The sequence below is a fragment of the Chiloscyllium punctatum genome, chromosome 45, assembly GCF_047496795.1.
Source record: "Chiloscyllium punctatum isolate Juve2018m chromosome 45, sChiPun1.3, whole genome shotgun sequence".
In the NCBI taxonomy this organism is placed as follows: domain Eukaryota; kingdom Metazoa; phylum Chordata; class Chondrichthyes; order Orectolobiformes; family Hemiscylliidae; genus Chiloscyllium; species Chiloscyllium punctatum.
In genome coordinates, this window is record NC_092783.1 from 41,982,092 (window position 1) to 42,008,405 (window position 26,314).

General features: G+C 40.0%; 2 protein-coding genes across 3 annotated transcripts in view; both read right to left on the reverse strand.

Annotated features, from left to right (window-relative positions):
• sars1 (seryl-tRNA synthetase 1) overlaps positions 1-4,024 on the reverse strand; it is a 30,268-nt gene extending 26,244 nt beyond the window's left edge. Inside the window, exon 1 of the mRNA XM_072563588.1 lies at positions 3,795-4,024. Within this exon, the coding sequence (XP_072419689.1) occupies positions 3,795-3,930 (136 nt within the window). The 5' untranslated portion in view covers positions 3,931-4,024. The remainder of the gene's footprint in view (positions 1-3,794) is intronic.
• A 12,209-nt stretch (positions 4,025-16,233) lies between these two features.
• The window catches only part of LOC140467312 (semaphorin-3D-like), an 89,073-nt gene continuing 78,992 nt past the window's right edge, over positions 16,234-26,314 (reverse strand). For both annotated transcript variants that reach the window (XM_072563590.1, XM_072563589.1), the window contains exons 15-17: positions 25,662-25,726; positions 20,098-20,237; positions 16,234-18,193 (exon numbers count right to left, since the gene is read on the reverse strand). In XM_072563590.1, the coding sequence (XP_072419691.1) occupies positions 17,822-18,193; positions 20,098-20,237; positions 25,662-25,726 (577 nt within the window). In that variant the 3' untranslated portion in view covers positions 16,234-17,821. The remainder of the gene's footprint in view (positions 18,194-20,097; positions 20,238-25,661; positions 25,727-26,314) is intronic.

Below are 26,314 nucleotides of genomic sequence, written 5' to 3' on the forward strand. Positions count from 1 at the left end.
TTCATCAATTTGAAATTAAACATTTTAAGGATCAAAGAACATTGAATGTCTGAGAATAACTGTTCACAATAGAAAACAATAGCGCTTAATTTTTCCAAACTAAAAGAGTTGAATTCTATTCACGTTACCATATACAGTATGTTTGCTTCAAAAAATAAAAAGAGTTTTATCAATTCCCCCAAACAAAGGAATGAGGCTGCACCTGCTGTCAGGGTAATAGTAAATTTTGCACAAAAATTAAAAGGCAAAGTGCTAATTATTTAAGATTGTGAGGAAAAGAATATTGCAGCCTATTGTTTAATTAAAACACTTGAAAAATTCTACTCAGGAATTTCTGAAAGTGAAACAAAAGATGAGGGTTGATATTTTCAAAAATTCATAGTAGGCTTGATTCTGCAGGGGTATTTAATATGAAGTATGAGTGTTTGCTGTCATTACCCATTTAAAATTCACTGTAATTTATGAATTCTGTGCAAACACAGATTAACTCAAAATTTAAAGAGGTGTAATCCGAATAATCTGCTGTCACAGGCTGCACTGCAGAGCACCTCTTAATACTAACCTCCCACCCAGCACCAGCAATCTCTGAAATCAGTTAATGGGGCAAGAACTTCCCCTTTTCCTCCCACATTACTGTTTAAGTGACAGATTGATTGCATGCATTGGATTGAACAAAGTGCTGAACAACAGAATCACAAAACTGCTGAGGTACAGAATAAAACCATACGGCCCATCACTGTACAATGGCTCTCCAAACGAGCAAACTGAGCATCATTCACCTGCCTTTTCCTTTAACCCTGTACATTATTTTGATGTAAATAATTATTGAATGCCCTTGAATGGTTTGATTCGATCTGTCTCAACAACACTCCCAGGCAGTGCATTCCACAACCAAGCCATTTCTTTTGCATCACATATTTCTTTTGCAAATCTTTTGAAATTTGATTCCTCATGATCTTGACCTGATTGAGAATAGGTTCTCCCTTTCCAGACCTCTCATGATTTTGAAAATTCAATAAAGATCTCCCCTTAGCCTCCTCCTCTCCAACAGAAATAGTCTTATAAATCTTTTTGGCACTCTCTCCAATGTGTTCACATCTTTTGCCAGACAATGTAAAATCACAGATCCCATTCAGACTTAAGCTGGCTGTTGGAAAGAGCTATCTACCTGGTGCCAGTCCCCTTGCTTTTTCCCCATAGTCCTTTTTCCTTTTAAATTAGATCACCAATTCCCTTTTGAGTTATGATTGAACCAGCTTTCTTTCAGACAGCAAATTCCAGATCATGACTTGCTGCCTTAAAAACACTGCCTCAGGTCTCTCCCTTGATTTTTTCCCCAGCAGTCGTCTGAAATCAGTCATCTTTGGTTACCAACACTCTTGCCAGTGGAAACGGTTTCCCCTAATACAACTCTATCAAATCTTATCATCATTCTGAATAACTTAATCAAAATTATATAACACCTTTAATATAATAAGGCACCCCAAGTTGATTTACATTATCATTTGAAACAAAATTTGGCATTGACTCACATAAGATGATATTATGGCAGATGAGAAATAGGGCTTTAGAAAACATCTTTAAGGCAAAAAAGAAGGTTGAAAGATGGAAAAATCCATTTAATAAGGGCTTCAATAATCGGAAGTACAGCCACCAAATGATGCAGGCAATAAAACAAGGAATGCAAAAGACTGGAATTGGTGCAGTGCAGAGTCGCTGAAGACAGGACTTGGGCAAGGCAAGGCCAGAGGAGGTTTTAAAAAGGATCCAAATTTTAAAAATTGAGGATTTACTTCACTAGGAACAAATTTGTATTTGTGAACATATTTTTAGAAATACATTCACAAATAGATTAATATGTGTTACTGAATCTTTAGCTGACATGGTTCATTAAAGCATAATAGTCCACGAATGAAATGTTTCTAAGCCCAAGTGTTGAAAACCTTTTGTACATTAATTCTTATTGGCTCGTGATAACTTTTAGAGGCAACTAAATTTTGGAAGAAACAAATTTGGGAAATTGAAGTAGGTACATAATAACTGATGTACACCCATACCTAGCTGCTCCCCACAAAAATAATTTATATGCAATGTCTGTTAAATCTTCTTTGAACATCTAATTACTTCACGTCCATTTGCTTTCTATATCCATCACAACACAACCTTGTTAGATGCAAGACTTTTCAGGGACAGGTGATTGGCAACTGAGGGGAAGTTACTTCAATTATGCCTTGGAAGGCATTTTTAGTTTTTATACAGAGGGAGTACAGTTGATGGGTCAAAGGCCCTGTCCCTGCAATACCCTTGTTTGCTAAACTTAAGTGATTCCAGCCTGTCGCACCTCAGTTATCTCATCAGGAAAGAATCACAGCAACATATATGTAAAGTCAGAAATAAGCAGTCATGGCAAAAGACTGTAGTCAAAAAGAAACTTCTCAGATTTGTTTGGAAAGTAAAAACAAAAATCTGGCTTGTTTGAGATTGCATCAGCCTCTGAAAACCAACAGCAGACACCCTGTGGAACTATATGGTTACTACATCAAGGTAATTGTGTCACTGAATGCAACTGCAAGGAAGTGTCCAATAGACAAGTACTTCATAAAAGATTCTCCAATAGGAAACAGCATTGCAATTTTATTTTGGAAGTTCACCATCATTTCATGATTCTTATTACAGGCATAAGATTATGCTTTTAACTATGAAAGCACATACGACTAGAAATTACCTTAAAATAGCAACTGTGATTATGACAGCAATTATTAAGGGTGCATTTTCACTGTATCTATTGATCTAAAGGCATTATTACTATAAATTAGGTTTGAGCACAGCAATCCCCTTGCTTAGTTTCTGCCTAGTTGGAACTCTCAATTAATCTGTGCATGTTGCAGCAGCATGCTTCAAGCTCTCTTTCTCAATATATAAAAATGTAATTGTTCAGCAAGTGCACTCTACTGAACCACTGTAGTGGATGCATTCAAGTGAGATCAACTCCCTTCCCCTCTTCCACCCCCACATCCAGAGACCCATACCACAATAGTCCCATCAACAGATCAGATCAACATTCACACAAAACAAAATACTGCAGAAACTGGAATTCTGAAAAAAAGAAAATGCTGTAGAAATTCAGGAACTCTGGTCACATTGTGTAAAAAGAATCAGAGAGTTAATGTTTTGAGTCCAATATGAATCTTCTTCAGAATTCTGTACACAGCTGACTTGAAAGTTTAACCCTGTTCCTCCCTCCAAAGATGCTACAGACCAGATCAGCACCTTGAATCAGATTTGAAACCATTCTCGATTTTGATCTCGCTAAACAAGTACTGTGATCAGCAACTTCCGGAGATCAATACAGAACCTATTAATGGGTATGGTTCAGGAAACTCCTCTCTAGCCTTCAGACCTGGGATGCAGTCTTTAATTATCTGCAAAATGTTACCAGCAACCTCTGAGCCACAGCTTCAGCCCAGCCCATAAACACTTCTACTCCCCCCAAAGGTCAGGAAAGCAAAGAGTACATGATTCCCATTCAGGGTTGAGGTTAATCTGAGACAGACTGTTGTTGCGAGACCCCCCTCAGTCTCAGTCATATTCCCATTCAGGGTTTGACAAGTCTGCAGGCACGCACGCATGCGCAGTATCCCGGGCCCGCAGTCATCATTCAATGGGCTCGGATCGCCCCTGTTTGCGTGTGGGGGGGGGAGGGGGGTCATCCCTTCTCCCTTCCCCTCCTCTATCCCCACATCCCGCGGCCCTGTTAAAGACCCCTATCCATCAGAAGTCACATCGACACCCACATTTCCTCCATTCTGAGTCCGCCTCCACCAACTTATCCACCAGCGACACGTCTTTGAAACGGTTCACTTGATTCTCCCGGACTTTCTCAGGGTCCCCTCCCTTGTCCTTGCGGAACAGATCCAGGTCCAGCACCATGGCGACAGGGAGACTTCACCGAACGACACCAGCAACCCAGCGCCACACTTCACTCAGACTGCACCTTCCAGCCACCGGGCATGCGCAGAAACACCGGCAGCACCAGTCATGCGCATATACTCGAATGAGCAGAAACACTGCCGGCACCGGGCATGAGCACAAGCTATATGGCATCGGACTTGGGGACACTGCCGGCATTGGTCATGCGTACAAATCCTACCGGCATTGAGCAAGCGCAAAACCGTACCAGCCCTTGAACCCCTGTCAGTCGCCGCAACCGCCCCAGGCAGCGCCACCAACAGGCGCTGAGATAACAGAGTGAGATAACACTTTTTAGATTAGAATCGATCTAAACATCATGGCCTAGACAGAGAACACAGGGGGTCAACACCTTCAACATATTGTCTAGTTATCACCATTGTTAACAGCTAACCCGAGAATGCAACTTTTAAAAACAGTTTTTGTGATTTATACATGAAAGAAGTGAAACTATCACTGTATTCTAACACATGAAAGGCTTAACAGACAATCAATTTTTCAAGGTATAATTTCAGTTACATCACACTGTAAATTTTTGCTATAAATTCTGTGTTAAGATCGAGCCCTCCACTATCACCTGATGAAGGAGCGAAGCTAATGTGCTTCCAATTAAACCTGTTGGACTATAACCTGGTGTTGTGTGATTTTTAACAATGTTCTATAGTGTTATGCTTCCCCAAGGAGAAGTCAGGAAATACAATTTCATTGAACAGTTATCAGGGCTGGTAATGGCAAAGCAGAATCGAGGGGCTGAGTGGCAAACCTCTGCTCCTTGATTGTGTAAAAATTATAAATACGTACATTTTTACAGATGAGATCATGTACTAATATAGAAACAAGGAAAATGCTGATTATACACAGCTTTTTAAAGAGAAAAAATAACATTTGTGACGTGGTTTTTCATAGTTATGTCATATGTAACGCTTTCCTTTAATTAGATGCAGTTTGGTTTTATTCATGCATGAGATGTGAGAGTCAGTGACTGGATCAGCTTTTATTACTCATCCCTTGTTCCTCAAGAAAGTGGTGGTGAGCTGCCTTCTTCAACCGCTGCAGTTTATTTGCTGTCAGTTGAAATACAGTGTCTTCAGGGAATCAATTCCAGGATTTTGACCCAGAAACGCTGAAGAGAGGATGATATATTTCCAAGTTAGGATGGCAAGTTGGGAGGAAACTGGGGTTGTTCTCATTTACCCTTACAAGCTACCCTTGTCCTTTCAAATCATAATTGGTATGAATTTGGAAGGTATTATCTAAGTAGCTCTGGTGAATTTCTGCAGTTCGTCTTGTATACACTGCTGTTATTGAGTATCGGTGGTGAAGTAGAACAAAGAAAATTTACAGCCCACGGATAGGCCCTTTGGCCTTTCAAGCCTGTGCCGATCCAAATCCACTGTCTAAACCTATCACCCAATTCCAAAGCATCTGTATCCCTCTGCTCCCTACCTACTCATGCATCTGTCTAGATGCATATTAAATGAATCTACTGTGCCTGTTTTTACTACCTCTGCTGGCAAAGCATTCCATGAACCTACCATCCTCTGTGTAAAGTACTTTCTGCGCGTATCCCCCTTAAACTTTTCACCTCTCACCTTGAATGCGTGACATCTCATGATTGAATCCCTCACCCTGGGAAAAAGCTCATCTCTATCCACCCTGTCTATACCCTCAAGATTTTGTAGACCCCAATCTCCTTTCTTCGAATCAAAACAATCCTAACCTACTGTACCTCTCTTCATAGCTAGCACCTTCCGTACCAGGCAACGTCCTCGTAAACCTTCTCTGCACCCTTTCCAAAGTATCCACATCCTTTTGGTAATGTGGTGATCAGAACTGTACATAGTAATTGAATGTTTGTGGACATGGTTTCAAACAGGCCGGCTACTTTGTCCTGGATAGTATCAGGCTTCTTGAGTGTTGTACTCATCTAGGCAACAATTCCACCATATTTCTGACTTGTACGTTGTAGATGGTGAACAGGCTTTGGAGAATCGTGAGGTGAAGTACTCACTGCAGGTTTCCGAGTCTCTGACCCTGTTCTTGTGGTCTCAGGACTTATGTGACTAATCCACTTCAGTTTCTGGTCAATGGAAGACCCCAAGATATTGATGATGAGTGATTCAGTGATGGTACTGCCAATGAATGTTAAGGTAAGATGGTAAGATACTCTTTTTCTGGAGATGGTCATTGCTTGGAACTGAAATGGTGCAAATGTTGTTTGCTACTTGTCAGCCCTAAACCTCGTTTTGTCCAGATCTTGTTGCATTTGGACACGGACTATTTCAGTATCTGAGGAATTACAAATGGTGCTGAATATTGTGCAATCATCAGCAAACATCCCCACTTCTTTACATTCAGGTACATTCACCCAAATTTTAAATCTGTCCTTTGTGTTTTGAGATATAGACTGACCTGCTGTGCATTTCAATTATTTTCTCTGTACCTTTTGAAATTTAAGATTTGCACTTTCTCTCGTACATCTCATATGTTTGGCTTGAAAGTGCCTTTACAGCATTTTCTTGATGGTGTAGGAAACAGGGTTCAGAAAAGATTTACAAGGATGTTGGAGGATATGAGCCAGAGGGAGAGGCTGAATAGGCTGGGGCTTTTTTCTCTGGAGGGTCAGAGGCTGAGGGGTGACCTTGTAGAGGTTTATAAAATCAAGAGGGGCATGGATAGGATAAGTAGACAACGTCTTTTCCCTGGGGTGGGAGAATCCAGAACTAGAGGGCATAGGTTTGAGTGAGAGGGGAAACATTTAAAAAGGACCTAAGCACGAACTTTTTCCACACAAAGAGTGGGACGTAATATGCTGTCAAAGAAAGTGGTGTAGGCTAGTACAATTACAACATTTAAAAGGCATCTGCATGGGTTTATGAATAGGAAAGGTTTAGAAGGATATGGGTCATCTGCTGGCAAATGGGACTAGATTAGGTTAGGATATCTGGTCGACATGAACGAGTTGGACCGAAGGGTCTGTTTTCTGTGCTGTCCATCTCCTTGACTCTAAATGAGTTGCAGTGCAGCAAAGTATTCGTACAATTGAAGCTGATGATTGATACTGGAATACAGAGCACATCGTTTCATTCAGGCTTTGCCACACGCTACACCCTGAAAATTTTAAAGGGCATGACTACCAGAATAGTGCTAATGGCAAAGAAGAGCGAGACCTGAAGGAAAAATATTGACTGATTGTTCTATGTCGCTGAAAGAAACTATCATGCTATCTATAGGTCGAATAGTTGTGAAGAGCTGCAGCTTATTTAAGTAAACCATGATGTGAAGGAAGCAGCACTGAAGGTTCTAGATTCTACCCCTAATGAATCAGAAACGTGAAATTATGGTATAGGTGCCCCTTGAAATGTTTCAATGAGATGCTTGGATCGCGCTTTGAAGATTTTGAATATCACATCATTATTAATCCTCTGTTAGTCTAACAGTATTGTAGCAGCAATGCCACCGGCCTAGTAAACAAGAGGTTCAAATCACGTTATGGCAATTGAAAGAAATTAAATTCAGCTAATAAATCTGAAATCGAGAATTTAGACTAGTGACAATTAAATAATAGTTGATTGTCGTAAAAAAATCCTCCATACTTTCTTGGTCTGGCCCACATTTAATTCCAGACACGCAGCTGTTGTTGACTGTCAACCAATCTTTGAAATGACCTAGCAAGGCACTCAATTCAAGGACAGTCAGGGTTTCACCAGCCTTTCTGGTGACATCCACATCCATGAATGAATTTAACAAAACTATATGACCAATCCTCAACTTGAACTGCGATCTGAACTAAAGGAAAACCTTGAAAGAGCTCCAAGAAATGGAGGGAGGGAAAGTTATCACCAGAGTCATGGGGTAAATTCCATTCTCAGTAAAGAGAAGCCAAATGGACACCTAAAATCTTGTCTGGATCCTAAAGATCTTTAAAAAATTCAACAGGGGAAGAGACCACATCCACTTGCTCTTTTGGTAAGTTCTGTAGGCTGTCAAGGCGTGATTATCTGGTCAGGTCCACGTCCCCCAACAACTCACCCTCCCCTCCTGGCACCTTCCCCTGCCACCACAGGAATTGCAAAACCTGTGCCCACATCTCTCTCCTCACCTTCATCCAAGGCCCCAAAGTCGCCTTCTACATCTATCAAAGTTTCACCTGCACATCCACCAATGTCATTTATTGTATCCGTTGCTCCCGGCAAGGACTGTTTAGGGATAGTCAACATGGCTTTATGCATGGAAAATCATGTCTCTCAGAACTGGCTCAAAGGTAGATGACAGAGGGTGGTGATGGAGGGTTGTTTCTCAGACTGGAGGCCTGTGACCAGTGGAGTGCCACAAGGATCAGTGCTGGGTCCACGATTTTTCGTCATTTATATAAATGTTTTGGATATGAACTTTGGAAGTGTAGTTAATAAGTCTGCAGATGACACCAAAATTGAAGGTGTATTGAACATCAAAGAGGGTTACCTCAGATTACAACTGGATCTTGGATCAGATGGACCAATGGTCTGAGAAGTGGCAGATGGAGTTTGATTTAGATAAGTGCAAGGTGCTGTATTTTGGGAAAGCAAATCTTAGCAGGACTTATACACTTAATGGTAAGATCCTAGGGAGTGTTGGTGAACAAAGAGACCTTGGAATGCAGGGTCATAGCTCCTTGAAAGTAGAGTCACAGGTAGATAGGATAGTGAAGAAAGTGTTTGGTATGCTTTCCTTTATTGGTCAGATATTGAGTATAGGAGTTGGGAGGTCATATTGTGGCTGTACAGGATGTTGGTTAGGCTATTTTTGGAATATTGCATGCAATTCTGGTCTCCTCCCTATCGGAAGGATGTTGTGAAACATGAAAGGGTTCAGAAAAGTTTGACAAGGATGTTGCCAGGGTTGGAGGATTTGAGCTATAGGGAGCGGCTGAATAGGATGGGGCTGTTTTCCCTGGAGCGCCAAAGGCTGAGGGGTGACCCTCATAGAAGTGTATAAATTTGTGAGGGGCACGGATAGGATAGATAGACAAGGTTATTTCACTGGGATGGGGGAGTCCAGAACTAGAGGCAACAGGTTTAGGGTGAGAGGGGAAAGATATAAAAGGGATCTTTTTCACACAGAAGGTGTTGTGTGTATGGAATGAGCTGCCAGATGAAGTGGTGGAGGCTGGGACAATTGCAACATAAGACAACTGGTTGGATATATGAATAGGAAGAGTTTAGAGGGAAATGGGCCAAGTGCTGGCAAATGGGGCTAGATAAGGTTGAGATATCTGGTCGGCATGGACGAGTTGGACCGAAGGGTCTGGTTCAGTGCTGTACATCTCTATGACTCTACAATAAATCGACGGGTATAATTACAGGCTGTTGTAAACTGTTTTAGAAGCTATATTAAAGATTTGGTAATAGTTCTCATGTTTTGAGTCTATGCCTCACTCTGGGAATTGAGCATATAATCTAGCTCTACACTGTCTGCTTTGAAGTTGCTGGCCAGATTTGGATTATGTTTAAAAAGATGTTTATTATCAGCAGCATGGTCAGGTGGTGCAATGTACACACACACTGATTCAAAAAAATGATGGAATGGCAATTGCCTGACTGTAGGTGGCGCTGCCCATATGTTCACAGCACAAAGTAGAAACAAAATTGTGATCATCAATTTCCCATCCTCAACTAGATATTAAAGCTCGAGATTGTATCCAACATCGAGAATGTGATTACACAGCAATTTACAAGAAGAGAGCAAAGAGACTGAATTTCATTGGCATCAAAACTAACCAAAGATTTTCATAAGCTTGCACTGAGTAGAATTACTAGTGTTTGATGCATATTGTTGTCTCAGGTAACTTTCACCAGGCAGGAAGGTTTTGTAGGCAAAAGTGGGGACTGTAGATGCTGGAGATCAGAGTCTAGATTAGAGTGGTGCTAGAAAAGCACAGCAGGTCAGGCAGCATCCGAGGAGCAGGAAAATCGACGTTTCGGGCAAAGCCCTTCATCAGGAATGAAGGCAGGGAGCCTCTGAGGTGGAGAGATAAATGGGAGGGGGGTGGAGCTGGGGAGAAGGTAGCCAAGACACAAAAGATGGATGGAGATGATAGGTCAGAGAGGAGGATGGAGCAGATAGATGGGCAGGTAGGAAAGGTCATGAGGATGGTGCTGAGCTGGAAGGTGGGGGGAGGGGAAATGAGGAAGCTGGTGAAGTCCACATTGATGCTCTGGGGTGTTCCGAGGTGGAAGGTGAAGCGTTCTTCCTCCAGGCATCAGGTGGTGAGGGAGTGGTGGTGGAAGAGGCCGAGGACATGCACGTCCTCGGCAGAGTGGGAGGGGAATTGAAATGTTAGGCTACGGGGCGGTGGGGTTGATTGGTGCAAGTGTCCCAGAGATATTCCCTAACTCGCTCTGCAAGAAGGCGTCCTGTCTTCCCAATATAATCAACGAATACAATAAATGACATTGGTGGATGTGCAGATGAAACTTTGATGGATGTGGAAGGCGCCTTTGGGGCCTTGGATGGAGTTGAGGGGAGAGATGTGGACACAGGTTTTGCAATTCCTGCGGTGGCAGGGGAACGTGACAGGAAGGGAGGGTGGGTTGTAGCAGGGCATGGACCTGACCAGGTAGTCACGGAGGGAATGATCTTTGCGGTATACTGAAAGGGGTGGGGAGGGAAATATATCCCTGGTGGTGGGGTCCGTTTGGAGGTGGCGGAAATGTTGGTGAATGATATGGTTTATATGGAGGTTGGTAGGGTGGATGGTGAGGACCAGGGGCGTTCTGTCCTTGTTACGGTTGTAAGGGTGGGGTTTGAGGGCGGAGGTGTGGAACGTGAATGAAATAAGTTGGAGGGCATCTTCAACCACGTGGGAAGGGAAATTGTGGTCTTCAAAGAAGGAGGCCATCTGGTGTGTTCCGGAACTGGTCCTCCTGGGAGCAGATACGGTGGAGCAGAGGAATTGGGAATACTGGATAGCATTTTTGCAGGAGGTAGGGTGTAATCCAGGTGGCTGTGGGAGTCGGTGGGTTTGTAAAATATGTCAGTGTCAAGTCGGTTGTCAGTGATGGAGATGGAGAGGTCCAGGAAGGGGAGGGAGGTGTCAGAGATGGTCCAGGTGAATCTAAGGTTGGGGTGGAATGTGTTGGTGAAGTTGATAAACTGCTGAACATCTTTGCAGGAGCACGAGGTGGCGCCGATGCCGTCATCAATGTAGCGGAGGAAGAGGTGGGGAGTGGTGCCGGTGTAACTATGGAAGATGGACTGTTCTACATAGCCAACAAAGAGACAGACATAGCTGGGGCCCATTTGGGTGCCCATGGCTACCCCTTTCGTCTGGAGGAAGTGGGAGGATTCGAAGGAGAAATTGTTAAGGGTGAGGACCAGTTCAGCCAAACGAGTGAGAGTGTCAGTGGAAGGTTACTGTTGGGGATGTTGGGAGATGAAGAAACGGAGGGCTTGGGGGCCTGGTCATGGTGGATGGAGGTGTAGAGGGATTGGATGTCCATGGTGAAGATGAGGCGTTAGGGTCTGGGGAAATGGAAGTCTTGGAGGAGGTGGAGGGGATGGGTGGTGTTTTGAACATATGTGGGGAGTTCCTGGACTAGGAGGGATAGGACAGTATCAAGGTAGGTGGAGATGAGTTGGGTGGGGCAGGAGCAGAGTGAGACAATGGTTCAGCCAGGGTAGTCAAGCTTGTGGATTTTGGAAAGGAGGTAGAATCAGGCAGTGCAGGGTTCCCGGACAATGAGGTTGGAAGCTGTGGGTGGGAGATGTCCTGAGATGATGAGGTTGTGGATTGTCTGGGAGATGATGGTTTGGTTTTGGGGGGGGGTGGGGTCATGGTCGAAAGGGCGGTAGGAGGAAGTGTCTTCGAGTTAGCATCTGGCTTCAGCGGTGTAGAGGTCAGTGCACCAAACTACCACTGCACCCCCTTTATCTACTAGTTTAATGGTGAGGTTGGGATTGGAGCAGAGGGAGTGGAGGGCTGCGCGTTGTGAGGGTGAGAGGTTGGAGTACAGGATTTCAGTTAAAATATTGGTTTGTTCTACAAAACCTAGAGTTCCTACAAGGCCAGTTCTGGTTTATTTGATGGATTTGAAAAGAAAGAAGGATCATGAACTCCAAAAATATAATTGCGCTCGTGTCAAAAGTTCATTTGTGCTGACATCATCCATCCATAAGCAGACACATACAAGTGACTGACCAATGTCACTGTAGCCATAGATCCATAGACTCACCATCTTCACATGTGTGGGCTGTAGTGGCTGTCTTTGGCATTGATGAGTTAAGGTGGCACAATGGTTCCTGGATTCTATTAGAAAACACGTTAAAGGAGATGGACTGAGATACAATGGGTCCCAGAAAATGACAGAATAGTTTCTTGTCATGTGGGATATTGCCACTAGTGGGAACTTCAGTACTGGAAAGATGTGCCAAAAAGGATACTTCCTGCCCTGCTGCATTTTACTGGCATCAGAAAGAGCAGCCAACACATAGGGACTGCTTGCCACTTTGAAAAATTCCAGCCATACGGGATAAGGCGAGGAATTTCTGATGAGCCTTTACAAAACACTAATTTGACCCACAAATTTTTGAGGGAGATGGAAAGGAGGTGGAAATAATTTACAAGCATTTTAACAACAATGAGGGGGCTATTGTGATGTAGTGTGATCTAATAGAGGCATTTAAAGTCATGAGGGTTCTTGACAGGGAAGATAAAGAGAAATTGTTCTCAGTGATGTAAGAGTTAAAACCAGAGGAAACAAAATGTTAAAGAACGAAAGGTGACATGAGGAAAACTTTTTTTACACAGCAAATGGTTAGGATCTGAATTGTGTAATCTGAGAAAGTGGTAATTGAATTGTTTATTGTAGCTTTCAAAGGGTATTGGATTAGCAGAAAGAGAGAAATAAAATGTCCATGTTGCGGGGGAGGGGTGGGGAGGAAAATCAATTTATCTGCATTGATTTACAGATAGCTATCACATGGAATAAGGCTTACTAGCCTTTTGCCCTATAACCTTTCTACTATTCAATGATGCTTTCTTACATTTTCAATGTTGTCCCATCAACTACTTTGGGCTGATATAAAGGATCCCATGGCAGAATGCTAAGAGGAGAGCCCACATCATGTTCGGGTCTGTACTTATCTCTCAACTAGTAACACCATTAAAAAACCCTATAATTTATCTCATAGAACATAGAACATAGAACAATACAGCACAGAACAGGCCCTTCGGCCCACGATGCTGTGCCGAACTTTTAACCTAGATTAAGCACCCATCCATGTACCTATCCAAATGCCGCTTAAAGGTCGCCAATGATTTTGACAAAGGACTCCTGAAGAAGGGCTCATGCCCGAAACGTCAATTCTCCTGCTCCTTGGATGCTGCCTGACCTGCTGCGCTTTTCCAGCAACATATTTTCAGCTCTGATCTCCAGCATCTGCAGTCCTCACTTTCTCCTGTGTGCCCAAGGGATAACTCTATACAGTAGCTGAGTCATGTGAAGAGGTTCCAGGTCTGATCTCCTTTGTGTAATTTCAACTGGTTTCAATCTATATGCTAGGAGGAGTGCCACATTTTGTGTCAGGGTCACTGTGCTGAGAGAAATGAAATCTGGTATCACTTTTGTCTGTGACTTATTTTTAACGCCCCATGAATTATAAATAATTGAAGTCAAATTTGCATTCTAAACAAATGTTTGTACTTTAAGTTATATGTTATGAGATTAGAACATTCAGATCTTATCAAATTGTCGATGATGATTGATCTGAGATTTTCTCTGTAGGCAGAAAAGACTCTGTACACATATGTAGGCACATTCTTGATGATTCAGCATGGATTAGAAACATCATAATGGTTTTCATGTTTTTGACTGTGATATTTCACAAGTTAGCAATGATATTACAAACTTAATTTAACTTGAAAGAATCTGTTTTATTTTCAAAGCCAATGCTCATTATTTTTGTTTTGGTGTAAGAATGATATTGTCCAAGCCAGCAATTAGTGTGCAGTATTATGAAACAAACACAGAGAATACTGAGAAGACTCACCATGTCTGGCAGCAGAAAGTGAAACAGAGCTCATATTTTGATTTGGAAATGTTCAACCACTTGGTGAAGGAGCAGCGCTCCGAAAGCTAGTACTTCCAAATAAAACTATTGGCTATAACCTAATGTTGTGTGAATACTTGCACCAATCAGTGTCCACTTGCCAACCAATCTGCACTCTCGTAGTATAAATGTTGGTTTCCCCTTGAATTTATATTCTTGTGAAATATTCTGATGAGTACAAAATAAAAAGCTTTGACAAAGTGTGACTTTTGTCAACAAAAAAAGGCAAGTGGTTGTCATGTTGTAGAGAGTTTTACCCATGACACTACATTTGGTTGGTGCCCCTGGGCACAGGAGTTCTATGCATTAACCATCATTCACATGTTACTCAAACAAATAAACAAAAACTCAATACTTTTTAAAATTGTGAATGGTGCTATATAAATCACTGAATGCAAAACCAAAAACTAAAACAAAAATGAAAGTAGGTAAGACACTATGACTGACTGTAGAAAAGGTAACCAGCACATTTTGTGAAATTGGTATGTTAAATCAATATCTATTTTGCATCTATTGAATGCTGTTAAAACCCTCACTGATTTTTCATTTTCTTTATTAATTTTGGTTTTGATTGGTGAACAGTGAACTGTGGGTTCAAAATGACTTTGGACTTTGGCACAGCTTGTGGTAAAAGGAAAAGAACACATCAGCCATGCTTGTTGTCTCCAAGACCAGGCCTGGGTGCACATTGCAGGCTGATTCTTGATTAAAGGACTCAAACAGAACCAGCAAACCCAGGGTTAGCATTGTTGTTTAAACAGATAGCTGAATTTGGCTATTAATGAGATCAGTACCTGAGAATTGGTTCTGAAAAGTCTGGAAGCGACCCTATGTTTAAGCTGGTGGTGGATGTTTAGAGGTAGATCAGGCCTCGGGAAAAGAAGATCACTCTACCAGGATATAACCAGAACTGAAGTTTTTTTTGAACTGTTTCTGAAAAGATGAGCTTGGCTGCTGACAACACACCACGACGATATGAAAGCTTCCTGCAAAATCTCCCACACCAGCTTCCAGAAGTCCAAAGAGTAGAAAGCTGAGTTGGAAGCGTTGCTGCCATTGCCTGGGTAAACTGAGAAGGTGATCCTAACCAGCAGTTCCAGAATCACAACTAAGTCTCCCCATCTATGCCTGTGAAACAATGCATTATGAAAAACATTTAAGTAATCTGATCATTTTTGTTATTTTTATTTATCCATCATGTGTGTTTTTTTGTGGGTGAATGAGGGCTGAGAACAAATGTTATGTGTTTACAGCATAGACATTAATTACATTACTGTTGTTTAATTTTCTCTCTGCTGAAGTTATTGTGTCGTTAATAAATAGTTAAGACTTTGTTTAAAATAGAAAATGGGAATTAATTATTCAGAAAAGTCTCGGATTGGTTATTCAAAAGTCTTATTAGGAATCATTGGAGTGACTATTGGGGGTCCTTGACAATTTACTGTCACTGTGTTGTGAAAGCGGAGTTGGAAAGGCTGATTTGTTTCAGCTGCCTGTCTCTGTGTCATAACAACACTGAAGTCCGTTGTTATTTTTAGTATGCAAAATCAGCAGGAATGTTTCACACCCATTTAAGACTAAAGTATAATTGTGGATTATTAGTGCAACCTCATTAATACAATGGATACCAATGTTTAATGCAAGTTCACATGAAATAAGGTTATGTTTTAGACTTTCCAAGAACAAAGTTAATCAGAAGTATCAGTATCCTGGCACATTTATCCAAAGCCTATTCAAAAATCTTAGAAGAGATTCACACTGCAACAAATTGGCAGAGACAATTTAATGAAGTCACTTGGAATGCCTTCTTTCACCTAGAAGGAAAATACTTAGCTGAGGCTCATCAGGTATTTCGTTTTTCCGTTACATACAATATTATATCACCTAAGCCTCAATCATTTCAGAGTAGCAGTGTAAGGTGTATAAAATTAATTGTGAATGTTATATAAGAAATAGCTAAATTACTCAGTGGAGACTCTGTATGCATACGATGGTACATATAATATACCTGCCAGGCATACATTTATTTTTTTTACACAGAAAAGTAATATGTTAAAAACTACTTAAGTTGTAGCTTCAGATCATCACATATATATCTGTGAAGGCATATTTTATAATCTAAATATTAGGTGTGCATAATTTATGATTTTAAAAATGTAATACAACATGTGCTAATCCCTTACAGGGTATAATTTAATAATACACATGAAAGGATACATTTACAATTCTTAAACCAGTTACACCATCCTTCCTCCTGATCAGCAAGAGCATGTGTATATTGACTAGAATTTTGTACAGATAACAACAATGAGACTACTTGCGCTGACCATTATGCTAAAGTAAATCTGACAGCAACTTTCAAAGCCTGCTGTGAAAGGCTATTTAAAAATATTTAAATGAAGAATACAGAAGTCACTATCAGAAATAGCCTTATGGTCTACAGAAGTGCTAAGGCAACTTGCTAATAGACTTGGCATTGAAATCAATGCAACAGTTTAAAATTGTCCACTAATTCACCACAAAAGATGTTGAAAACCATTTAAGGATGATGCGTTCAAGTATATGTATATTTTTAATGTTTTAATAAGTGATAATTTCTGCCGAACAGCCTTGCTGACTCTAAAAGCTTGATTTTATAACTTGAAATCTCATTTCTGCAGATAGTAATTAGTATTGATGATGTACTTCCTGTGCTTCTTTTATCTCTTTCTTGTCACCTATCCAAATATTTGCTTTTGCTTTCTGTGTGTGATCTCTATCTAATTTTTATAGTTGAACTTTTCTAGACAAGGTGAAGTGGTCTGGATGTGACTTTTGAAAGTGACATTAGGCCAGGTTCCCCTCCCAATTCTAGGTTGCACCTGGACCGGGCTGCAAATGGCAAAGAATTTCCATGCGCAATGGTTGGGTAACTCACTTAAATATTCAAATACCTCAGTAATTTGTGTTTTAACCAAGGATTCTGCTTTGAAAGCCAATTGACCTATTTCCTGAGCAGTTAACAACTCATCAGAGTCACCAAACCAAACACACTACAGGGAGTGCCACTTTGGTGAAAATTACAGGGGACTGAGAAGCCATTGATCACTGAAATGAGGAGCTATTGAGATGACCAGGTGAGAAGCTATTGCTCACAGTACTCCTTCTCAAAGAGTGTCTGGAGTGCTTGACAGGTAATTGACAACTTATCATAGAATCATACAGTGTAGAAGGAGACCCTATAGAACCAGATCCACTCTAAAGGCTGCAAGTAGTTTTTGGACAACTGCTAATGATGTAAACTGCAGAGGATGTTCCTTCACAATCCTTTTGATGCAAATCATAATGAGGAAATGTGAATCAGCACACTTGGTTAATTTATCAAATTGTTGATAACTCTGTGATTGGGCATTTCGGGCAGAAATTCAATCCACACTGCCACAAAAAGATTAATTTACTGAGCTTTTGAAAGCTATAAGAACCCGTTAATATTTTTGTCCCAAACTAATGAAAAAAAAGCCTACATAATAATATTTGCTTTTAAAGCAAACTGTGCTTTTAAGAAATTCGTACTTCTAATGATTAGAATACATCCAGATACACTCATTCTTCACATTACATTTTTTTAGTTTGTACGACCAGATTCCATTTTATCCATTCAGTCTTCACACCAGAGACAGTTAGATTTATTCAGCCAATACTCTGATACAAAAGTCCAGTGAATAAATTTTGTAACTATATTTCCTCAAAGGAGCACCACAATGTATTGTATATTGCCCAAAATCTAATACCGTTTAAACTCTGGTGCAATTTTCCATTTTGCTGAAGTTTTACTATTTTGTCCTCTCTTTCCGTTACGCCAGATTTGCTGGCAGTACTCATTCACAGTAATGCCCGGTTTGTTCAGGAGCTGCAGAAAATCCTTATAACGGAGTCTGGTCCGGTTCCGACTATCTCTACTCTTTCCTTCGTTGTACCCTGCTTTCATTGGTGTTGCCTTGAAGTCACTCAGTATAATTTTAAGATGGAATTTTGTAATGATATGTGTGAATGTATTTTCCACAGCTCTGCAATAATAAATCCCAGCGTCATCTTCCTGCAAGTGACGTATCAGTAGACCAAGCCTTGTTTTGATTATTCTGGAACCATATTTTACCTATGTAAAAACAAAATATAAACATATAGAGTAAGAGAAACCTGTAGATTCCTAAAGATCCATTTATAATATTGTGATGATTTAATGAATATACATTTATATTAAAAAATATCCTTCATTCTGTGAATATTTGTGCTCATAAGGAATCACAATTTTGGAGTATTTTCTTCTTGCATTCACATATCTATATTTAAGCTATAGAAATTTCAAATTAATTTTAGCAACAAAATTCCACAAAAAAAATCAGTTTCTGAAGATTGCCTCAAAAAATGATTTTTGATAAAATGATTGGTTTTCATATTTTGTTTAGCTTGAGTCAAAACAATGACTAGCTTGCCAAAACCAATGCAAACAATATGAATCACAGACAATTTCTATGATAGTTCAGTAATAAAGTTAAATTTCACATTCAGGAAATAATGTTTCATAGAATCCCTAACTACCTGATATTACTTCAAATCACGAGTTTAATTCCTAACATCAGGTTTCTCATCATTGCTATATATGCTATTTGCTTTTTAATAACATGTTAATAATTAAGCTTGGCAGTTGTATCAATTCAAATGACAAAACTTGATTAGGTCAGTTTTGTAAAAGCTACTATGCAATCTTAAATATTACATGTAAATAAAATTCTAAAATAATCATAACATGCAGCAATCCAATGGTAATATTTTTCATGATAATATTTATAGTGTAAAATATTGCCCCTCACCATGCCTGTAAAGACCCCATCTATTTTCAATAATATTGGTATAGAGTAGCTTGAGAAATTGTTCTGTTCTCAAAAAATATCATTATTATTTGCTCACAAAAAAGACCAAAGCTGTCAACCAACTCAAATGTTAGAAAAATTATTTATGAGCAGTGTCAGGCTGCATTTAAAAGTATGGAGTAAATTGACATAGATTGTAGCCATTTTCCATGCTCAAAACATTTACAGAGCATGCCTATCTCACAGCGGGACACCCTGTTGTCCAGGCTGCACAAGCTGCTGCAAAATATTGGGGCTTTCAGGCATCCCCGAGTGGTTTGAATAAAACTGTCAGCCTCTTAAATCTAAAAGGAGGACTTGCACATGTTTTGGAGAACCCCAACTGGAAACTAAAAAGCTTAAGATTTGTTAACAGCCTCAGGGATGACAACAAATGCAAATTAAATCATTCTTCTAATGTTCCTGTGCAGTCAACTAGAGCAAGAATATTGACCAAAATCCATGGGTTAGTGTTGATTCTTCAGGGTTAGAAACATTAAAATAAGTTCCGTTTTAAAACAAGATGTGTTAGCACCCCTCTGAAAGAATGAGATATTATAAGTTTGACATGGAAAAAACTCTGTTCAAGACTATTTCCAGGGTTAAATTGAAAACTTGTAATGATGAGAGAAAGCAGGAAATATATTGTTGGAACAATGAACAAGAAAGCAAGTATTTCAGTAAACCTTATGAGAGGCTGAAGTCCAGATGTCTCTTCACAGATAGATCAAATTGAATTTTAAAGTCAACATACCTTTAATTTGCAGTAAAGCCATCCCAATGAGCCCACTTTTGCTTGATATTCAATTTTCTATCAACATTATAAGCTGACAGTAGAGCAGTGACATACTATTTTGCTGGAAACGGCACTGTGTTGCTAACATGATGGTGCTTCAAGGCATTTTTAATACTTCCACACTTAAAATGTTCCACGAATGTTAGAAAACTGTCCACAAACTGAATATTTCATTTCAATCAGTTAGCACTGAAATGTGAATATAATTTAATTGTAGAAATAATATGAAAGCATATTTCAACATACTTATTGTCAGATTGATAATCAAACAAGTCCCATGAAATATAATTGAAAGATTTATTATGCAACTCCAAAAGATGTTCAGTGTTAGAATGCAACATTCAGACTTATTACCTCCTCCTGTTGGCCATTGAGTGATCGCTGAACGGACCAAATTACTGATGTTTGCTGTGACCTTGGACTGCATTCCAGGAATGTTGAATTGTATTGCACTCCAAAAATTAACTTCTTTTCAGTTAGCACATGCTTTGCATCTAGGTAATAAATGTTTATTATGGGAATTAACAAAAAAAATCATAATGGATGATAATTCCTTTCTCATAAATACCAACAAAGGCAGAACAAAGTGAACAACCCATGTTTAAAACATTCCAGGGTTCAAAATGAAAACAGATGCTATAAAAACTGCCGATTAATTTTATTCTCCAAATTACACTTCTTTCATAAAAGGGCATTCCATAGCATTTCAAATTGGACATTACAGAAAGTACAATAAAATTATGTTTTCCTCCACACAGCATGTTTCACTCTATGCCTCAATACAATTGCAATTAGACGGAATATTTACGCTCCATGTTGTAGCCCGAGGTGTTCTATGGAGTTTCCAGGTCTTTAGTGGCCTGATGTTTTAAACCATTAGTTTTTACAAAAAAAACTGCTTTAAATGATTCTATGCCCATGTAAAATGTGTGGCAAAATATCAACAAAGGAAGACGGGGCTGAACGTTAACTTCAAAAAACAAGTAGGTTATAGTCATGTCAGAGATTAAAACACAGGATGCTTGGACCAAGAAGGCTTTGCAATCACCCAACTTCATGGTTTAACAAAGATAAGAGAAGTTATTTGTGACCAACATACTCAGGGAAGTGGATTGATCATTTAAATATTATAATTAGGCTGCATATCTTCATTAATTATCTTCCTGTTTGTGACTCCAGATAACTGAGTGTTGCCATATTATGACTATAGCCCAGACACATGTGCATAAAGAATGCAATATTTGTACATAATAATTAGGTACAATTAATGTTTGCTGAATTCTTCAAACATACCCAGTTTCTTATGTTGTGGGAGACAACATAAGCATTGCTACTGCATTGAGGCACCCAGTTGGAGGCAGGATGTGTTGAATCTACTAGTTATTAATCGCTCTTTTAGGGCTAAGAACAGATATTTTTCATCAGTCTCAACAAGTTAATCCAATAATTCACCCGAGAGCGCTCTTTCTAGTCAACCCTCCCATCCTGAGTACAATAGGACTTTCCAATCTTATCCCCATGATCGACAGCTTATTCATCTCTCCATGATCAGGAGTTCTGACTCCCCAAGGCACCTTATTCTGAAAATGGGACATGATCACTACTGGAATTTTTTGCTACCCATGAAGTGGATTTCCCTATTCTCCCAGATCTGTGATCTTTCTTAGATACCAAATTTATACATCAGCCTTCAGAGACTTGGCTTTGTGAAGCAAGCTTATTGTCAGGCTATGCTGGGCAGGAAGCCTGTACGATAGAACGCTAGGTCTGATTGAGGAACAAAAATAACTAATTTTGTAGGCTGTACATGCTATTAATTTATCAGTGCTCTGAACAAAAAACAAAATGGTATAAACAATAATATAATCATGAAAAAGAAGATCTGTAAAGACACTTGACAACATTGCACCTAGGGTGAAAATAAAGTACCAATTAACCTGAGATGCTCTGGAACAATTTAATTGATAAAATGCTAAAGATCCTCAACACGGGAAAACCCATAAGAAACCTGCACAAGATAACACTCATAAAGACTGGGAAGTGAAATATCTTTACAGGTAAATCTTTAATGAAAGATGCTTTTAAGATTGAAAATATTAGGGAGGGGGGAAAATCCAGATAGAAGTATAAAGCACCACAAAGAAATTGACCAGATAAAATCTCACAATTTCATAATGGAATCATCACTACATAATGTTAAATGATACAGCATCATGTGAAAGTGGAAGCAACCTATTTAGAGTGTTAACAATAATACTAGCCAAGAAGAGGGGTGCGTATAATTTAAAATTGAGACCCTGCAACTGAAATTTCAATGGTAATACTTCAATCAGGAGAAGATACCTTATTTGCTTGGAGTTTTAAAGTAAAATTTTACTGTGAATGTAAATGTATACTCTATTCTTAGATATTTTATTCTTAGCTGTTCTTATATCTTCCTAGTATTTTTGAGTTGTTATAAATAATATTGAACTCTTTCCTTTATTCATTCGCAGGATGAGGGTGCCACTGACCAGGCAGCACTCATTGTCCCATCCCTAATTGCCCAGACAGCTGTTTAAGAGTCAACCAATTTGCTGTGGGTCTGGAGTCACATGTAGGCCTGACCAGGTAAGGATGGCAGTCTCCTTTCCTGAAGGACATTGGTGAACAAGATGGATTTTTCCAACAATCAATTCACAGTCATCATTACAGTCTTAATTTCAGATTTTTATTGAATTCAAATTCCACCTGGAACATTACCTGGGTTTCTGGATTAACAGCCAGCAAAAATACCACTAATCAAACTGGATTTGATTAAACTTGATATTACGTCTTTTGATTGTTTTTAGCACAGTCATATACTCATCCACTTAAACGTCGATTTCGAAGCTACTTGGATGCTGCCTGAACTGCTGTGCTCTTCCAGCACCACTAATCCAGAAGCCACTTAAATATACTACTTGTTAATTTCTGGTAATAAAATTGTAAAATTAATAAATCATCCCATTTAAATTTTTGTTCTACAACTGGAATGAACCCAAATATCCTATACCCTTCCTTAAGTAGGGAAGTGTATTTTCTGAAAGGAGAAATCCTGAACCCCTAAAATATCTGGGTCACTTATAGAACATAGAACAGTACGCACAGTAATGGGTCTTTCATCCACAATGTTGTGCCAAACATGACATTAAATCAAACTAATCCCTTCTGCCTGCCCTTGGTCCGTATTGCTCCATTCATTGCATATTCATGTGCTTATCTAAAAGTGTCATAAATGCCCCTTTGTATCTGCCTCCACCACCACCCCGGCAGTGTGTTCTAGACCCCTACCAGTCTCTGTGTAAAAAAACTCATCCCTCACATCTCCTTTGAAATTTCCCCCTCTCACCTTAAGTGCTTGCCCCTATCATTAGACATTTCAACTCTGGGAAAAAGATTCTGACCTTCAACCCTATTCATGCATCTCATAATTATATAGGCTTTTATCAAGTCTTCTCTCAGTCTCCACCACTCAAAAGAAAATAACCCAAGTTTTTCTAGCCTCTCCTTATAGCTCATACCCTCTAATCCAGGCAGCATCCTGGTAAACCTCTTCTGCATCCTCTCCAAAGCGTCCACATCCTTCCTGTTATGTGGCGACCCGAATTGAATGCAACACTCTGAGTGTGGCATAACCAAAGTTTTATAAAGCTGCAACATGACATCCTAACTCTTGTACTCAGTTCCCCGACCAATAAAGACAAGCATGCCAAAACACCTGCAGAATCACCCAATCTACTTGTGTGGCCATTTCATGGACCTATGGACTTGAATCCCAAGATTCTTCTGTACATCAATGCTGTTCAGAGTTTTTGATATTAACTGTATACTTTTCCTTAACATTTGATCTCCCAAAGTGCAACACCTCACACTTACCCAGATTACACTCCATCTGCGATTTCTTATCCCATATCTGCAAATGATCTATGTCCCACTGTGTCCTTTGGCAAACTTCTACACTATCCACAACTCCACTGATCTATGTATTGTCACAATGTTGTTCTTTTTACAAGGTTACTATGCCCTTGAGTTTTTTTCCAGAGCTGGGGACAGGAGGGGGGCGGAGGATGGGGGTGGTAATTGGTCAGGCTCCAACTAGGCTGGGTTTGAAAGGTTTGTTTGGGCCCTTTTTGTTGACCCCCAACAGATAATGCCACCGGCCTAAGGCTTTCATGTCTTAAAAACAACTGGTATAATCAAAGGGGTGTGACCAGCTAGCTGTGTGGCTAGCCTTCGTTTAGGTTAGAGTTTTGATTCAGTTCAGCAGCAGTGTGTGTGAAGGAAGGCTGCTGGGGCAAGTCCAGCCAGGTACTCTATCTCTCCAACTTCAAGCCCTGGTTTGTTTCATTTTTACTCTTTGTGCTCATGGATGTGTTTTTCGGGACTGTTGCAAGTATTTTCGGAACAGTGACTTTAAGTCAGGATAGTCTGTTGGGTTTTTGGATAGAATAGGTTATCCGGTATTCTATTTTCTGTTCTTTGTGTTTCATTCTGTAATTTTGTAAGTAAATAATGTTTGTTTAAACTTGGCAGTTGGACCAGCTAATTCACTCTGGGAACATCTACTACACACTTACCTAAAACAAATGGCAAACTTATGGTCTGGGCTACCAGCTTAAAAATGTTTTGAGAGTTTGGGCTTGGTCCATAAAAGTATCATCTGTAAACTTACTAACCCACCCATCTACATTGGTGTACATTTATGGTGTAGGAAAGACCTATTAAAATCAAACAGGCTATTTGGAGGAGGGAAGCATTCTTAGGCAGCTTCTTCCCCTATGGGATGATTATCTAAATCTTACAAACACAAAGCTGAGCATTTGTGGAATTGGCTAGTCTGATGTCAACAGATAGAAGCTATCAGGGAAATAATCCTGACTGAAGTTAACTTTAAATAAGAGCGAGAAACTACTCCATCCCACTTAACTTCTGCAGGACTTTTAAGAATTTTCACCCCACTCAGAACGTAGTTACAAGTTAAAATGTTAACCTGGTTTGGTCAGAACTGTCTCCATAAACAGTGAATAAAAGAAAGATCCAACTGATGAAGAATTTATCAAATAATTAGGTTTATCAATGAAGTTGGGGGCAGGTATTTTTGTTGTTTTAGATTTCAAATTATCATTCATTTCCTTCAATTAATTTTTCAGCTTTTTTCTCTGTAACTGTATATTTCCTGCTTCAGGCACGAAAAAACTCGTGGAATGTTTCAGGGAACATCTCTGGGACACATGCACCAAACACCCACTGTCCTGTGACCAAGCACTTCAACTCGCCCTCCCACTCCACCAAGGATATGCAAATCATGGGCCTCCTCTACTGCCAAATCCAAGCCACCTGATGACTGGCGGAAGAATGCCTCATCTTCTGCCTTGGGACCCTCCAACTACTTGGCATCAACATTGACTTCACCAGTTTCCTTATCTTCCCCGTGCCCCCCACCCCCCTCCCCATTTCAGATCCAACCCTCCAACTCGGCACCACCCTCTTGAACTGCTCCATCTGTCCATATTCCTTCCCACCTATCCACTCCATTCCTCTGACCTATCACTATCCTATCACCCCCCTACATCTATCAATTGCCTTCCCAGCTACCTTTCTCCCATCCCACCCTCCTTTTTATCTCTCAGCTCCTTCCCCCCTCAACATTCCTGATGAAGGGCTTATGCCTGAAACATCGACTCTACTGTTCCTTGGATGCTGCTTGACCTGCTGTGCTTTTCCAGCGCCAAACTTTTGACTCTGATTTCCCAGCATCTGCAGTCCTCACTTTGAGTTACAAAAATAATATCTGTACGTTACAGGATGCTCCTTGTCATCAACTGGAGCACAATACTTCCAATGTTAACAAATACAGAGGAGTGCTGTAATTGCCATATTGATGTTTATATACTCACAGTCTTCCTGATCCCAACACTGAATTATTGGGTCTCCATACTTTACATCTTGGCGTCTGATCTGTCTAATTGAAAAGTAAACCCTTTAATCATTAGATTCAATTAGCAATGAAATCTTTTGAATTTGTATGAGTCCATAAAGATTGCTAGTGAACTATTACAGTTGTGTACTTGTACAACATTGGCGGAAGATCATGTACAAAGTGTAATCAAGGGTGACAGAGCTAAATACAAATGCTGGTGCTAGTGTCATTGGCTGATCCTTTCTATAAAGGGAGTGATATTTGACATTGTAGCCCATCATCCCATTCAGTACTGCCAACACCTTACTTTCCTGTATACCTACTTTCAATTCTTCCATTTATCATTCCACAGTGCCAACTATGTGAATTAGGAACAGAGTTGTCTCTTGACCTAGAACAATGATACCTGCAAGTCAGATGCTGTAAGTATGCAAGTTTCCATACTCTAATGTCTTCCACCCTTTCCTCTTCTATGTTCTTATCATTCAGTTCTTCAAAATGCACAAACAATAGGATGCCCAGAGGGAAGCCCAATATCTCAACAAGCACAACCTATCTTAAAATCACAACAGCGTTCATAAGGATTCATTAGTAGCAAGGATAGAATGGATTCTAAGTACTGGAAGTGAC